General features: G+C 65.6%; 1 protein-coding gene across 1 annotated transcript in view; it reads right to left on the bottom strand.

Annotated features, from left to right (window-relative positions):
• Positions 1–242: 242 nt before the first annotated feature.
• The window catches only part of SLC9A3 (solute carrier family 9, subfamily A (NHE3, cation proton antiporter 3), member 3), a 43,734-nt gene continuing 43,502 nt past the window's right edge, over positions 243–474 (bottom strand). The window contains exon 15 of the mRNA XM_006900173.1: positions 243–472. Coding sequence (XP_006900235.1) covers positions 243–472 — 230 coding nt within the window. The remainder of the gene's footprint in view (positions 473–474) is intronic.

The raw sequence follows: 474 nt of genomic DNA, 5'->3' as shown, positions 1-474 counted from the left end.
CTCAGTGCACCCTCTGGTTTCATTCCTCCCTCTGATGGCCTGCTCTGTGGCCAGCCGAGACCCTAAATTCCCACAGGCCAGCGTGGTAAAACACTGCGGAGCCTGCCCTTGCCGGAGCCCAGCGTCCATCAGCGTCTCCTGGGAAGAGGCAGAGCAAGGAGCTGTGAAGAGGGTTATAGCAGAGTCCGCAGCCCCAGCCCGGAGAGGGAGAGCCCTGAGGAGGAGACAGCAGCGTTAGGGCGTTACATGTCAGTGGACTCAGCCGCTCGCGGTGCCTCTTCGGGGCCCTGCGAGTCCGCGGACAGCGTGCTGAGCCGGTCAGGCGTCAGGCGGCGGAAGGTGTCGGGCGAACAGGGGATCTGCACCCGGGCCCGCTGAGAGGGCACCACGGTCTCCTCGGGAGACAGCCAGGGCGGCACCTGGGCCAGGATGCCCAAGTCCTCGTCGGGGGAAAACACGGGGTTGTCAGTGCCT

This window comes from Elephantulus edwardii, unplaced genomic scaffold, assembly GCF_000299155.1.
Source record: "Elephantulus edwardii isolate Elephantulus edwardi_28Jun2011 unplaced genomic scaffold, EleEdw1.0 scaffold00274, whole genome shotgun sequence".
NCBI lineage: Eukaryota > Metazoa > Chordata > Mammalia > Macroscelidea > Macroscelididae > Elephantulus > Elephantulus edwardii.
Note: the sequence above shows the minus strand (reverse complement) of the source record. Positions and strands in the feature narration are given on the sequence as shown.